General features: G+C 28.8%; 1 protein-coding gene across 3 annotated transcripts; it reads left to right on the top strand.

Annotated features, from left to right (window-relative positions):
- The first annotated feature begins 3,697 nt into the window (after positions 1 to 3,697).
- Positions 3,698 to 11,547, top strand: LOC132943004 (alpha-(1,6)-fucosyltransferase). 3 transcript variants are annotated; one of them, XM_061011756.1, is made up of 9 exons: positions 3,698 to 4,038; positions 6,143 to 6,367; positions 6,649 to 7,045; positions 7,111 to 7,297; positions 7,389 to 7,626; positions 7,743 to 7,919; positions 7,984 to 8,134; positions 8,197 to 8,457; positions 8,530 to 11,547. In XM_061011756.1, exons 2-9 carry the CDS (start codon positions 6,162 to 6,164, stop codon positions 8,614 to 8,616), a joined length of 1,704 nt encoding a protein of 567 aa, XP_060867739.1. In that variant the 5' UTR covers positions 3,698 to 4,038; positions 6,143 to 6,161; the 3' UTR covers positions 8,617 to 11,547. The 3 variants fall into 3 exon arrangements, with proteins under 3 accessions (XP_060867739.1, XP_060867738.1, XP_060867737.1); XM_061011755.1 differs by lacking the exon at positions 3,698 to 4,038 and adding an exon at positions 4,071 to 4,326; XM_061011754.1 differs by lacking the exon at positions 3,698 to 4,038 and adding an exon at positions 4,358 to 5,061 and having other exon boundaries at positions 8,530 to 11,545.
- The last annotated feature ends 2,213 nt before the right edge of the window (positions 11,548 to 13,760 follow it).

Below are 13,760 nucleotides of genomic sequence, written 5' to 3'. Positions count from 1 at the left end.
TAAAAAAAACAATATTTTTCAATAGAAGTTAAATTTTAAAGTATTCTTGACATTTCTTGTATACAAATAAAATGTTGTTAAAGATGCAAAAGAAAGGCGTAAAAGTTATATAATATAATATTTAGAAATGTGTAATCACAGCAATTTGCTTACACACCAACACTTTAACAATCGATTGAACTGATAGTATCATATTGAAATGAGAAATACGTTGCAAAAACAACAAAAAAATTTAAAAAATTTATTAGGCTTTAAAATTTATAATTTAACATTAAATTTAAATTTACTAGGTCAATAAAAATATCATTGAACTATAATTTCACAATATTGATAGGTACGTATGTAATTAATTATGATACAGGTATCTTAAAAGTTCCAATATAGATAAAATATTTCGGTATATTTATGAGCTAAATTTAACTTATATATTTCTAGAAAGCTAATAATTTGTATAAACAGAAAAAAACATAGTTAATAAATAATTGACCTAAAGATAAATAGATAATATGTATTATGCATTAAATATATCAATATAAGATATTATTTTTATTCATAATTTTTTTTCTATAATATCTAATATTATGTTCAAGACAATTTTTATTTGTTAAAATAATATAACACGATATTATTAAAATACAATTTTCCAAAATTTTATTTTACTTTTTCAAATTAATTTAAATGCAGTCAAAAACAAAAAAAAATTGAAAAAATGGTTTAATGAAAACAGTATGTTCCTAATAATTATGTTAAATATAAATTATAATACAAATGTGTCAAGTACTATAATTTCTTTCTCTGTTAAAGAAAGTTACAAAAATTTTAATTTTTTTTTTATTTTTTTATTAAGGTTAAGGCTTCGATTACTAGGTCATTAGCCTGTGGTACTGTAGGAGAGGGTACTGTAGATTAGTTTACACGTGTGTGTTTGTTTTTGCAGAATTTTTAATTTGGGCAACTGTTGGTATCTGCCATGCCCGGGTGGGGGATGACGAAACTTGTTCTCCGGACACCATGACTTGCCCGAAGAAAAATGCTGCCCACGACCAAGGTATCGAACTCGGGTCGGCTGCGTCGCAGCCGACGCTTTGTCCCTTTTTATTTATTATAATTTGAAAAAAAAAACATTTAATTACCTTGAATACATTTATTAATGATCTGAGTGTTACTTTGATTCAAAAATCAACTTTAAACTTCTTACCAATCACCAGACACCAATGACATTTTTGGCAAGACCTCAGCTAATCTCTAATCTAGTATTAATTAAACGCATGTTTAAAACTTCTACAATTACCATGCACTTGATTCATTGTATTTTTCCTTAGTAGGTATGCTTTTAATAATTAGAATATGCAAATCTAATATAGTATACACTGACTATAGTTCAAAATCAAAATCTCTCTCAAGTACAGAATAATTTTTTAAGATTTTTTTTTTTTTGTTTCCATTATAAAATAAAAAGTGCTCATCAGTTATCATTGATTTACAACATTATATTTTTTTCCCTATCTTAAGGTTGCGAAAAATTAAACTATGTATTAAATTTGAAGTGTTTGTAAATAATATTATAGATTGGTATTAATTGAACGACTAAGCTTGTCGCTACAAACCTAACTCTAGCAACTCTATGTTTAAACTAATTATATTTTACATAAGGAATATATTATTAATCAGGTATATATGTTATTCTCTCCATACTTTAATGTTTTTAATAAATTCTATAAATAATAAAGATATAGTGAGGATCAGGATAAGGAAATAGTGATGAGTATTAGAGTAAAATATAATATGATTTCTAAATCCTATATCTCAAATTCTCGAAGACTCGATTTAAATAGATGAGTCATTAAGGTAGGTACCTAATATGATTGTAATCAACGAGATTCCGTGATCTAGAGAAGGATACAACTTTATACTCATATTCTAACAAAAATGTGTTTATACTATAAACTATAGCCTGTGGGTAAAGTAAAGTTTAAATATCATATTAATATAGTATAATAGTATATTATGACGATAGTCGATAATCATACCTATATATAATTATTATTCATATTATATTATATAACCTTGAGATGGTCTCGACATTGGACCGATTCAAATACTTTTACAGACCGGAAAATACCACTCACGCCGATTTACATATACCTATAATAATATATGAATATATCGATTAACGAAATCGTTATTTTGAAAACGGATTTCCTCCTCACTCGTTTCGACGCGATTCGTGACGGGTTGTGACCGCATGTGCGATAATATAACAAATAATAATACATTAATTATTAATACTACATTTCGCACGTCAGTTTTTCGGACACGGGACAATACAAACAGAAAAATAAATAATCGTATCATCTACCTAATAATATACCTATATAATAGATGATTGCCGATTGGTACTGTCCTCGTATATATAGGTACACACGCGCAACTAGTTCGAGGACAACTGCAACGTCCATAGATGGGTTACCGCGATATACCAGTATATACCAGTGGTGTAACCACGATGGGTGGGAGGTGGTATAGGTATAGAACCTCCCTCCCAATGATCAGTTTTTAATATGCGGTGTATATATGGTAGGTTATTATCAATTATGCTATGTATTTCCATCGAGATAGATAACTCAGGGGCGTCCTTAGGGGGCCGAGCAGGGCCCAGGCCCTAGGCCTAGCGCTTTTCACTTACATTTGGTGGCCTCGCGTTTGAAAAAAGTGGTAACATTTGTTAAAAAATTGATTTTTCCCTGGGCCACGCAAATCCTAAAGACGGCCCTGAGATAACTGATAAACAATATTGAATATTGTTTAAACAGTATTGTTTATCTATCTCGATGCGGATTTGAGTACCTAGGTATAATATCAAATCGACATTTTGGCACCATTGGCGCAACGCCGCAACTAAGGGGTTGCAAAAAGGTCTTTAGAATCCCCAAGTTCAAATTAAGCACTCCTTGAATTTTTAGGTCTATGTCTAAATATCCCACGATTATTATGGTAAAATACCATCAATTTTATGTTTTTAAATAATAAAATATTTATTTACAAACAAATTAAAACAATTTTGGTCATAACTATGATTTAAGTCATAATATTTAATATTAATTCGTTATAATTAATTACGAAGAGCCTGTGAGGCATTTACGAAGGCTCTGTGAGGCATTTACAATTATGGCACCCCACGTTTTAGAGCTAGGTCTAATTGTGCCTATGTTTGGCACTGAAACTACGCAAAGCTGCAAACTTTATAATTACTTACCATACATTTGATTATGCTGATTATTATAAGTTATAACATAATTCTATACTATGTAAAAATATTTATAATTACCCATCTAATTGAACGATTATCCTAATACCGAGTAGATAATACTTAGGTTTAAGAAATATAAAAAAGGAATTGGCCGATATTACCTATGTCGACAATCAAAATAATAATATTATTAGGTACAACAGTGACGTCAAAATTATTGAAAATTTGAGCACGACAGGATAATAATAAAACGCACAGTTAATAGTTAATACGAGCGAAACAATAATTAATGTATACCAAATTCGTACCCGATTTGAAAAACGAATACATTTACTAACTCACAACATCCTCACTCCTCTCCCCCCCCCCCCCCCCCGACCACCGCTGTTACCCACAAGCTCCATAATTACGACACTGAACTATTTTAACAGTGTCGGTTTAACGCGTGAGACTATAGCCGCTGGTATACAATAAACATATTTTGATATTATAAATTATAATATATTAGACGATCGCGATACGATTTTTTACGAACGCATCCGGTGCCATTGTACTATTGTAGGGTTTTCATTTCGTTTGATTTCAACTACGGTGCGTTGTTATTATTATTATTATTATATTATAATGTAATTAGGTACCTCGTCCGCGCACGACCAACACGGCAACTATACGGTCGTGGTCTATCGCGGTGGCAGCGCGAACGAATATAACATGAATAATATTATATTACGCACTATTAAATGGACGAACCGACACGGAGAAGACCGACGACGATGATGATGGCCTTAGTAAGTCAATTAATAAACGAGTAGTACGCGTCGTTACAATAATGCACTGAAATAATATATTGTTATAGCATTGTTATTATTACCTGTGTTATTACTATTATTGTTATGTATTAATATTATTATTAGTATTACTATTATTATTATTAATATTATCGTTTGGAGACTTGCAGGTCTGCGCAGATTGTACGACTTATAATACGACTATAATACGTATCGAACAATTAATGTATTTTGTTTCGCGACGAAGTAACGTAAACGACAACGAGAAATCTCGTACATAATATATAAGTAGGTACCTACCATATAATTAATATATTTTATTAATGGTAGTCGATCTAATAGGTATGATGTTTTTCGTCCAAGTGACAACTGACAAGTCCTACAATTATTAATTTTTAATTTTATTAATGCCGGTCGTCCTTCGAGGTATAAAATATTAAAATAGCGGCAGAAGCGGGACGGTCAGTGCCGACAATATTATTGCTTTTTCTACCGCCACTCGCCAGGCACCAGCCGTTTAGTCCTTTATTATCTATGGCGACGACACTCCGCGAAGGTGATAACGCGAGAGACTGATAACGCACGCGCGCCCCCCGAGATAATACCTATAGTAAAGACTAAAGTTAGTAGTTGGCTAGTTGGAACTACACACTGCACAGCGACTAGACCGGCGGCCGCCCGAACGTCGTCCGCTGGCAAAGAACGATTTCTAATCCTTAGACTCTCGAGGGTCCGGTCCCAGTCTCTGTGCCCTCGAATCTCCCGATGACGACGTGTCGACAATTCCGTGGACGACGGTCGCTAGACACCTCCCGTTCGCCGACATGGTGATGACCATCGATGTTAAAAGAACGGATATCTCTATTCACTCGTCCGTCGTAGACAACGGGTGGACCTACGGTTTGTGTTCATTGACACACAAACGGTGGTGGTCCAACGGCTACACATCCTACATGGTCATCGCCCTGTCATCGGCGCGACGGCTGTGTTCTGCACGATTGAGCGAACGCTTGGCGGCAGTGGGTAAGAGGTCACAATTTGTATCTATTGCATTTAAAGCGTATAGACAATGGTAGTAGGTAGAAGTTCTATGCATTGATTAAAATTATTTTTAAATCATTAATATTTTGAATATTTCAAATTATAATTAAGTATATGTTTCACGTTTATATTATAGGCATGTCTTTAATAAATAATTAAATAAATTATGTCATCCCACCATTCAACTGTAAGGTGTAAACTATTGATATTGTTCATCAGAAGTACATAGTATGACTGATTTAAGTAAAATGTGAAGATACTACCTACTTTCATATATGTTTCTGTAGGTAACACCTACTATTTCACATACCTATATAGTTTTGAATATTTGTAAGTTCTAAACTCTAGTCCTAATCATAAACACTTAGACACCTATTTGAACAACATTTTTAAAAAACATATACTATCAGGTACTAGTTAACATCTATGAATAAATATGTAAGTAATTGTACTTACCTAAAATATTTTTACCATATCAAAATTAGGTATGTATTATTTGTGTTATAAAATTGCTCACAATAAGCTCAATAAAAGTTAATATGCTTAAAACAATATTATACCTATGATGATACCTATTTAACTACCTTTTTTTTTTTTGTGTTATCGACGATGCTGTGGCGTATTTACGGGGTGAGATTAGGGAGATATATCTCTTTTTTTTTAGCTTATATTTAATAATTCATTGTTTAATTCATATTATTTAATAAGTTATATGCTATAATTATAAGGTTTATTTACTATGTACAAATATAATATATATTAGGTATGTAGTTATAATAAATTGATAGTATATCTTCATGTATTTCGAGTAGAGGGAGTAAAACTAATTTAGTCAAATCTTCCTAAATACGCTACTGGTTTGCGCATTACGTTGATAGCGCCACCAGATATTTAACTACCTAAAGAATTGTATATTACAGCCACCTTGTTGAATATAAAAATATATATGTCATGGATACAATAATATTAAATTTATTTACTAAAAATATCCTTGTGTTAACTAGGTACTATATAACAATAATTTATTTTAACTCTTATTTTTTTTGTATTAAATATTTTACAGAATCAGTAATCATTAAAACATGAGACAACAGGGATGGCTGCGCATTTTGGCGTTTTTAGCGTTTTCATGGGTAGCGTTTCTTTTGGTGACTGTTAAGCTTGTTAGGCAACAAGATACCAACGACGGGGATTCATCTCAAAGACTGGCCAGGGCTCTTCGAGAACTTGATAAATTACATAGAAGCAATGCTGAGCTTAATGCTTTAGTGTTGGATTTGAATTACAAGTATTAACTATTTTCATAATATATACCTAACAAAGATATGAAAGAATGTTTGCATACATAATTTGTTGAAAAGTTTTAAAACTAAAATTTAATAAGAGATATTGACAATGTTTTATTTGTGTTTTCTATATTTTAGTAAGTATATTTAAATTCCATTTGAACTGTTGCCAATAGTTATTGAAATATTTTACAGTGCCTATATAAATATACTTATTAATAGTTTAACTATTTTATTTCAGATCTAATAAACAGTCATTAAAAAATTTTGTTTTTTTTTATAGTCCAAGAATAGACAATAAGAAAATTCTTTTGTCTTATTTCCAAAATTCTAAACGAAGTGGACTAAATGGTCCATCTGAAGAATATGAACTGTCACGTCGTCGTATATTTTCGAACACTAAAGAACTTTGGTATTATGTCAACTCTGAATTACAATCTTTAGTCAAAGAAGATGATAGTGTCAGAGTGGAACACATTTCAAAAATTAAAAACATTATTGGTGAACACTATAGATCTTTATTAAAAGATGTATCAAGTTTATCTGATGTTGATGGTCATGCCGTATGGAGACAACAGGAATCTGAAAATTTAAGTAATTTAGTTCAAAAAAGATTGAAACATTTACAAAATCCATCAGATTGTGCCAAAGCAAGAAAACTAGTTTGTGACTTAAATAAGGTTTGCTATTTTAATGTCTAAATTTTTTTGTTGATTTATGATAGTCTAAACAATTTATGTTTTAGGGTTGTGGATATGGTTGTCAACTGCATCATGTTGTTTATTGTTTTATTGTTGCATATGCAACAGAAAGAACATTAATTTTGAGGTCTAAAGGTTGGAGGTATTCCAAAGGAGGATGGCAAGATGTATTCTTACCGTTGAGTGATACATGTCTTTTACCAAATGGAGAAACAACCAATCGGTGGCCAGGTAATTAATAATTACAATTCTTAAATTTGTTTCATTGAATTTTCTGTTAATTAAGTTAACTTAGGGTAACTATTAACATCATACATTCTAGGTCATCGAAATACTCAAGTTATTACTCTACCTATAATTGACTCAATCAACCCAAGACCTCCTTTCCTTCCTCTTGCATTACCTGAAGACTTAGCTCCACGATTAAATGTATTACATGGAGATCCTGTGGTTTGGTGGATAGGCCAATTTCTCAAGTATATGCTCCGACCACAACCAGCTACTAGTAATAAACTAGATGAATACGCCAAAAAAGTTAAATTCCAAAAACCAATTGTCGGGTAACTATTTAATCATTTATTTTTACTTCATGATTTTATTAAAGTTAATTATTATTATTAACTCATATATTATATGGTTGACTGTATTGTATATATACATTTTTTTTTTTTTATAGGGTACACATTAGAAGAACTGATAAAGTTGGTACTGAAGCTGCATTCCATAAACTAGATGAATATATGGTACACGTTGAACAGTATTACAAATATAAAGAACTAACTGATAAAGTCGATAAAAAACGAGTTTATTTAGCTACGGATGAACCAAAATTATTTTCTGAAGCTAAACGCAAGTGTGTAAATACTAACATGTATGTGTAGATAATTGTCTGGGTCATTAATTTTTATACATTCTAGGTATCCTGAGTATGAAATAGTTGGTGATGAAGACATTTCTAAAACTGCATCAATCAGTAAACGTTATTCTGATCAATCGCTAAGTGGTATCATAACTGACATACATTTTTTGTCTCTTAGTGACTACTTAGTATGTACTTTTTCATCACAGGTAATGGACAGAATGGAAATTATTTTTAAATTGATTTTAAATTAAACCCCTATTGTTTACAGGTATGTCGAGTAGCCTATGAGATAATGAACAGTCTCCATCCTGATGCGTCAACTCTATATACATCTTTAGACGACATTTATTATTACGGTGGTCAAAAACGCAGACTCCATGTAGCCGTATTACCTCATAAGGCAAATGGACCGCATGAAATGAATTTGCTGGTCGGTGATGAGATTGCTGTTGCCGGTAACCATTGGGATGGTTATTCAAAAGGAACAAATTTAAGAACAAAAGAAAGTGGCTTATATCCTACATTTAAGGTTTGCACTTGACAATAAAAATGACTCATAAAAAATGTTATTGAAAAATATATATATAATCTTCAATTTTAGGTGTCCCCCAAAATTGAAACTGCGCCTTTTGCCAGTTATCCAGACGTAACATTAAGTACTAATGAATTACAAGAACAAAAAAGGTAACTACAATACTGACAATATTATATAGACTTATACAAATAGGCAACAGTTTTGTGCTCGTTTTAGCCTAAAGCTTGTACAATTATATTTTACTTTATAAATACCATATTCATATTATAATTTTAAAGTGTCAAAACATTTTTAATTATTAAATTAGGTACAAATAATTTTAGTGAAATTAAGTTAAACTAATTGTTATTTAACTGTATTACAGTTAAATTAATTTCAATTTTACTGTGATCGCGTCTTCTAGGTTAAATATTAATTATTTTTTGCTCTCTACTGTATCGACTAGTCCTTATATGCTACTTAAAATACCACTTGTGTTGTTATGCTATTTACCAACAAATTATTATTGTCATATTATGCTATTTAATCCCTTACAAACTGTTAACAAAAATAATACATCACATACTTTATATTTATTTCTTAAATAGTTACATATTTTTGGAATTTATATAATATAAATATAGATTTATTTATTTATTTATTTCAGTAGTCCGTATCTAAAGTAAAGTAATCCACAAGAAACTATCGAACACATTTTTTTGTTTTCACTATTTATTTTATATAGATTAAGAAGATATTCAACATTGTTTGATGTAATCCATTAATTAACTACTCTATTTTTCTATGGACCATTCATATTTGATTTCTAATTTCTATTATTATTAAAAAAATTCTGGAGTAATGATTCTGGATGTTTAGAGGTTTATTGGAAATCTCTGAGTAAAATGGATATCTTAATAGATGAAGGTACTGGACACTGGTCTCAATAGTAGAATTGTATCAAAGGACATGACTGCTTAATATTTTACTATAATATCTAGATGGTTGCCAACAGGCGCGTACAGCCAGAATTTTTTTAGTGGGTCTTTTAATTTTATATTTTAATATAACTTGTGGGGGTTTTACACATTATTGTAGTCATCCATCATCATATTAATATAATATCAAATATGAAATATGAAATAGAACCATATGACAACATATTTTGTAGAAATCTGAAATGTATAACAAATATATTTTTTGCATAAATATGATTGATATGATGAAGGGGGTTGTTTCTACACCAAAAACACCCCCACTACTGGTTACCAATTCAAACAATATCTATTTTGACATAATATATCATTGTTAGTGACTTGTTAGCTCTTATAGATAACATATCATACTAAATTGATGGTAAAATAGCATACACTCAAGTACCTATATAATTTACCATGACCAATACGTTGAAACAACTTAATAGTTTTGTATTTTCTCTTGTTGTTAATTTTTTTGATTTGTTTGATTTATTTTATGTATGTTATATACTTTTGAAGCAACATTTATTTTTATGTTAAGAATAAAATATTGGCAGTTTCTTTGTTTTATTTTACCTTTAGTTTCTTAACAAAGTATTATTTTAGATAAACAATTTATACATTATTTTGTATTTGTATATTTTATTATACAATTTTTATGTAATATAATATGTTTCAATTATTAAAACAATATTTGCCAAATGTCAATGTTTTAACAGGGTTTGTATGTTTGTTCAAGTACATAAAAAATGCATAATTTATTGTTGCCAAATTGTCTTATTACATTTCGATAAACTTTATTTATTTAGTTTATTATGTTACAATGGTATTTTAATATTTAAATTAAATAATTAAACAATTTTTGATTTGTTTATGAGTACCTGATTATATTTTGAGTTCAAAACTAACTGTTGTTTTAAAAAAATCTTAATATAATAATTGTACAGTTCAGTTGTGTTATTGTATTATGTACATTGTTCAACGCATATTATTATTTTTCAATTAAATTAACTACTATTCATAGTATATCCACGGTCCACCTGGTAGTTAACAATATCAGTTACATCAGTGTGATCCAACCAGCAAGTTGAAACAGTATTTCATGATTTAAAAATGTTTGTAAAAGGCATGCCATTCGGTAACATCAGATTGATTATAATATATATTATAAACTATACGGGTCATAATCTTATACTATTATGGATAATAATAATCTATGGTATGCGGAAATGTTCTAAAATATATATGATTGTTCCGCAGACTAAAATAGGATAGGTTGGATCACTCAAGAGTTTCATTATCGCTTCACTAATTATTTCACTTGTTATTCTAACAGCTTTTAGGTACCAACAATTTGTTTGGTTTATTACATCATATTTTATGCCACAAACATACAAGCTCTGTTTAGAGAACATGTTGTCTTTTTTTTCTTAGATTTTTATATTAAATTTGCTGAAGTTCATGGTTTCAGTTTAGTTTATTTATTTGTTTTTGAAAATGCAATCTAATATAGGAAATTGTGTTTAAAATTTAAAAAATCTTCTCATTGATAAAATTCACTGTATGACCATATTAATTGTCTTGTCTATAATAATTTATCTTTTTAAAGATCCTAGTATATTTTAAAACGTAATTTATATATAGTTGTTTTTTATTTGTGTAATTTATATATTTTTAGTTATAACTTATAACTGAAATGGGTGGTTGATAATTATTTGCTTACAAAATTACAGTAATTTATACATCTTTATTTTCTTCAAGTTATCTTCTGCCCATTTAATAATTAAAATGTCAGTCCATGAACATAAATCGCATTATGTGATAAATTAATTTAACATTGTATTTTCTGATCATACTAAAACTATAGGTTATGAATATTTAAATTTGTATACATCTGATCTCTTAATTTTATCATTCTCGAACAAATTATTTCTCTGATACAATTATTTATATTATTATATTTTGTGTCAAAAAAATATTTGATTATAGTATTATTGATTCTACTTTCTATTATTGTGATTATATAAACATTTATTGATCAATATTACTTTGTTAAAACTATGACAGTATTTTATGTATTATTTTAAACAAATTGTTTGTATTACACGTATGACATTGTATTAATGTTTTTTTTTCATATTTTACATATATTTTTTCATGTCATTATTATATTCTTGTTTTCAGTTGATTACTACAATTTGATATTGCAAATCACAAGTATAATCTTGTATAATAAAAATGCTTAGTTTTATTACAGCCAGCTTAGGTATTCCTGCATACCTGATACCATAAATTTACCCAGGAAGGAAGCTGCATTCAAGCCAATAGAAACCTAATAAGGGAACTAGATACTCAAAAAACAAAATAAGTATTTACTCTTGCATTTAAAGTTTAAAAAAACTAGGGAAGTCAGACTACTATATAGTAGGTGTTCAGCTTACCTCGTCACTAAATAGATCATAGTAATAGATGTGTTAAATTTGAATTCAATGATAAATTGATTAATTATTACATACAAAAAATATTCTGAGTGAAGATGGTTTACCTTCTATTTCTAAGAATATTTTATAACTAATTTTTATTAAGTGGCACTATTAAATATTTTTTATTCTATTAGAATAATACACTTTTACACTTGATTTTATTTTGGCCAAAAACATTGCATAAATGATGTTATTATATCGATATAACACACCGTATCAACCCCAACTTAATAGGTATTGGGCAATGGATTAGTGAAAAAGTATTATAATTAAGGTGGCAACTAAAATATAAAGTATAATTTTAAAATTTTATTGAATTGAGGAAAATTTTAAAAACTGGCACCGCATTTAAGATTACAATTAAAAACTCATTTTGTAATTATAACTTTTTTCATATTTATCATTAATTGGCCTGTCCTAATAACATTTTATATTTTTGTTATACATAGTTATAACTTTTGCTTTATTAAGCATAGGTACTGCTTATATATAAAATACCCCAAACAAAATGTCAACCATATTCTAATTTCTATGAAATAATATTCGTTTTTTTGTAAGAACTATAAGAAAAAGAAACTAAGTATTCTATTGATGCTATTACCAAATATTGTATTAAGTATACACAACTTATACATGTTATGTAATCATGGAATCGATTTGATTATTTTGTGCTAATTAGCGAATGGTACAGTCATCTATAATTAATAAACGGTAATTAGTTATGAATAATATTTACCCATTGTAATGTTATCACAAATCACAATTCTTAATTAGTTAATAATTTAAGTAAGATAAAGTAAGTAAAAAAAATATCTTTAATGTAAATATAAGCTAATGAACTAGTAGTTGAAACATTTATTCCTAATGAAAATAATAATAAAATAGATATAAACCTAACTACGTTAGATATTTGAACTTTTGGCAGTCTTTAACCGATATAATATTATGATATTTTACGCTGATATTTAACAAATATAAATATAAATGTAGATAATTTATAAGCGGTTTACTGTGATTATATATTCTCAATCGTTTGAATAGCCAGTTACTCAACAAATGTATTATTTGTCCAATCAATTGATAGATAGGTATGTGATTTTAACCATATCCAACATATAAGGTTATTTCGGGCCGAGTTTACATTTTCCCAGTGACCAGTAGGTACAACGTAAGATGAGATTGTTATTTTCATACAAATATAAATCAGTGGTATTATTATATTTATTTTCGATCCTCAGTACCTACTCTGTAGCACTATTTGACAATGACAATAAATTATAATGAATAAGAAACGGAAAAATTAAATTGTAATAAAATAGGTACCTGTGTATTTAATTTGTGATTATTTTTTTAGCATTTGATACTACGATAATTATAATAACCATTTTTTTTACTTAATGTGTAGGTACTACAGTCCCAAGTCTGTAATATGGAACCTAAGAAAAATATTTAATTTTTTTTTACTCATTGGGTATTATTTTTTGGACTTCATTACGTTATTAGATGTAAATTTGGGTCCGTGGGACTCAACTGTACTCAAATATATGTATTAGGTTATTACTTATTATTCATTAAGGTAGACCACCGAGTTTTCTTGTGTTATTTGTTTTGTACACCTCCACTGTGGTGGAGTGTATTTTTTAAACTAGTGAACTAGATGACACAAATGTTTCCCAATGAAAATATTTTGTCTCTTAATTGACAGTATTTTTAGAGACAGGTCGGCACAATTTTTAAAAGTATAATTTTTTTACTACCCAACTATGTAAAACAAATAGTTAAGTAATGAATACACATTACCTATATCTTCCATGAATTAATTATCTCTTATTTTAAATAAATTATAACTCATCTTTAT

Source organism: Metopolophium dirhodum, chromosome 4 (assembly GCF_019925205.1).
Source record: "Metopolophium dirhodum isolate CAU chromosome 4, ASM1992520v1, whole genome shotgun sequence".
NCBI lineage: Eukaryota > Metazoa > Arthropoda > Insecta > Hemiptera > Aphididae > Metopolophium > Metopolophium dirhodum.
This window is presented reverse-complemented; position numbering and strand designations above follow the sequence as displayed.